Here is a 3,131-nt window from a genome sequence, read left to right as displayed (position 1 = left end):
TTGAACCGCCAGCCTTCTGGTTAGCAGTCAAATGCCTTAAGCACTACGCTACCAGAGCTCCATAAGACAGAGTAGAACTGCCTCATAGGATTTCCAAGGTTGTAAATGTTTATGGTAGAAGGTCTGGTACTGTAGTGCCTAACGCACTTGACTGGTAACCAGAAGGCTGGCAGTTCAAACGAACCAGCCACTCCGGAAGGAAGATCTACTTCCGTAGTGATACTGCCTCGGAAACCCAAGGAGGGGTCACTATGAGTCGGGTCTGACTCGACAGCACATAACAACAACAACAACAAATGTTTATGGTGACAGACTGCCTCCTCTTCTTCTCGTGGAATAGCTGTAGGTTCAAACCACTGACTTTTCAGTTAGCAGTTCAGCATTTAACCACTGTGCCAGTGGTTAACCCAGACACATAGCAGAAACTCAGCAAAATGGCAGTGGCTCCATAGCTTGGTCCCTTGATTCTTTATTAAGAGGGATAGTCAGCAAAAATGTCCTCACAGTCTGTTTTCAGCTGCTGCTTTTCAGCCCAACTATTTGCCGTACCTCTCTGGAATGCTCCAATGGATGCAAATTAATTTCTTTTCAACGCTCATGTAAAACAAGGCTGGTTAAATAGGCTTTCACTTCTCTGTCCCCACTACCCAAACCAAAAACCCAAACCCATTGCAGTTGAGTCCAACTGATAGGAACCCTATAGGACAGAGCAGAAATGCCCCATAGGGTTTCTAAAGCTGTAATCTTTATGGAAACAGACTACTACATCTTTGTCCCACAAATTGGCCAGTGGGTTTGGACAGTGATCTTTCAGTTAGCAGCCAAGGGCTTAACCAGTGTATCCCTGGACTCCTTCTATCCAAAGAAGGGATTATATTCTTAATTTATTAGATGAGGCAGGTGCTTGTACGTAATTAATAGTAATCTGAATTAATGACTGAACTTCTGGCCTCAAACAGCCTTCTTGGCTCCACCTCCAAGGGGAGCTCAGACTGCAGGTTCCAATCTCTGAGCCCAGTTTAGAGGCTGATTGTGATTCATGTAACTAAGGTTGCCAGATTTAGCACATATAAATACAGGATGCCCAGCTAAATATGAATTTCAGAGAAATAGCAATGCAATATTTGGGACATGCTTATAGTAAAAAAAAAAAAAAAAAGAAAAACTGTGTATCTAAAACTCAAATTTAACTAGGCACCTTGCATTTTTATCTGACAATCCTATAGGTAACTCCATTACTCTTATTTACCAGTAAGTCTGTGCTCTCCTTCATCCACACATTATCTTGAAGAAAATATTTGTGCCTATATGATAGATTGCAATGACATTTTTAAAAAATGGAATATCTGTATGCTACATAGTATTTGCAGGGACCTCTGGTGGTGTAGTAGTTAACGCATTTGGCTGCTAACCAAAAGATTGATGGTTCAAACCCACAGCTTCACCATGGGAGAAAGATGAGGCACTCTGCTTCCATAAAGGTTTACAGCCTTGGAAACCCTATGGGGCACTTCTACTCTGTCCTGCGAGGGTTGCTATAAGTTGTAATCAACTAGATGGCAGTGGATGGGTGGTATTTAGAAACTCAGTAATGGGGTCAGTGTTGTTTTCCTTTGCCTACACAGGAGTCATGAACATGATTGTGACCCTGTTCCCTAGAACATACTGCTTGTTATGGGAGACTGATAAGCAGGCAGTTTTCTGCTCAGGCCAGTCAGTGCTAATGATTGGGAGACTATGGAGAGAATTACATTCTGGTGGGGGCTTTGCCATTTGAGTTGATCCCTGAGAGAGAAGGGAGAAGGCATTCCTGTCTGTCTCATTACTGGGATTCACGTGAAGAAATGTAGAGAGGCTAGAATATAATGAAGGACCAATAGTTAATCCAGTATTGCTACAATGTAGCATAAATAGCATTAGGAATAAAAGGGAGCAGGGAATAGGGGAAGAATATTGGAAAATGAGTTTGTAAAAAGTTTGTGGATGAAATTGTGAGGATTCTTAATTGTCCTATTAAATTTTCCTGCTGACACTTGTGACTTGGTATTATGACACTTGCCATTAAAAACTTTCATGTCTAATTGTACTTACTATTGTGTGTGTGTGTGTTTCTCTTTTAGGATTAAGCATGAAAACATCGTTGCCCTGGAAGACATTTATGAAAGCCCAAATCACTTGTACTTGGTCATGCAGCTGTAAGTACCTTGTTTAACTGATAAATGCAGACTAGAGGTTGCAGACGCGACGCAAATGTCTAAAAGGGGCCGTTAGTAAAAGAAATTAATGCCTTGGGCCAGGTAGGACAGTAAGGAGTAGTGAGAATTGTGGGGCACTGTAAAAAGAACGTATCCATCTAAAGGCACTGGGAGAAGCACAGCAGTGTAGAGGCCTCATGTGGTCTACTTTGCAGTCACTGGGCTAGACTGAAAATCCAGATCCTGACATGGATTCCAATGCTACTTCTGCAGGGTGTCTGTATTCCGGATGTCTGTGTTGCTTTTCAGCGTGTGAGGGCTAAATGTTGCTTCCTGAAAACACTTTGGTGGGGCCACTGTGAAGTACACTCTGCTCTTGTCTCTAGGAGAAACTCCCACCCTGTCTTCATTTCCAGGGATGCCGGGGGAGGGAAGCAGATGGTAGCTGTGTGTCTGTGCTTTCTTTCCCTTCTACTCTTCCTCTGGCAGAGAAATGCACATGTGACTGATTTGGGAATTCATGCCAGACATAAGAAAAGTATAATTGGAGTCAGACCACGACATTATCATCCCCATTAAATAATTTCAGCATTCCAGTAACTCTGGAGATTGCCAGAGGAGGGAAGAGATAAGAAAGCTGACTATACTTGAACATGTGTTTTTTAAACGTAAAATGAAATTAGCCCCCTTTTTCCTCACATACATGCATTACTCTAAGTGATATAATTTGTAAGAGTAGCCCAGGACTAAATTTATTAGACTGCACTGAAGAAAATGGTGTCAGAGTGTTAAGCTTTTACTATTACCAGAGTAAATAAATAAATTCTGGAATATCTTTATATTGAGGTTTATGATTGAACAGGTTTCTTTTGTTTATTTGTTTAAGACCAGAGTATATACTTAAATTTCATTGTTTATTAATGATTTTCAGACTCT

The 3,131-nt window shown here is 41.3% G+C and overlaps 1 protein-coding gene across 1 annotated transcript in view; it reads left to right on the top strand.

Annotated features, from left to right (window-relative positions):
• The window catches only part of CAMK1D (calcium/calmodulin dependent protein kinase ID), a 643,088-nt gene that overhangs the window by 404,495 nt on the left and 235,462 nt on the right, over positions 1 to 3,131 (top strand). The window contains exon 3 of the mRNA XM_007935426.2: positions 2,121 to 2,195. Coding sequence (XP_007933617.1) covers positions 2,121 to 2,195 — 75 coding nt within the window. The remainder of the gene's footprint in view (positions 1 to 2,120; positions 2,196 to 3,131) is intronic.

The sequence above is a fragment of the Orycteropus afer genome, unplaced genomic scaffold (genome assembly GCF_000298275.1).
Source record: "Orycteropus afer afer isolate SDZICR_OR568_19922 unplaced genomic scaffold, OryAfe1.0 scaffold00028, whole genome shotgun sequence".
Taxonomy (NCBI): Eukaryota; Metazoa; Chordata; class Mammalia; order Tubulidentata; family Orycteropodidae; genus Orycteropus; species Orycteropus afer.
Note: the sequence above shows the minus strand (reverse complement) of the source record. Positions and strands in the feature narration are given on the sequence as shown.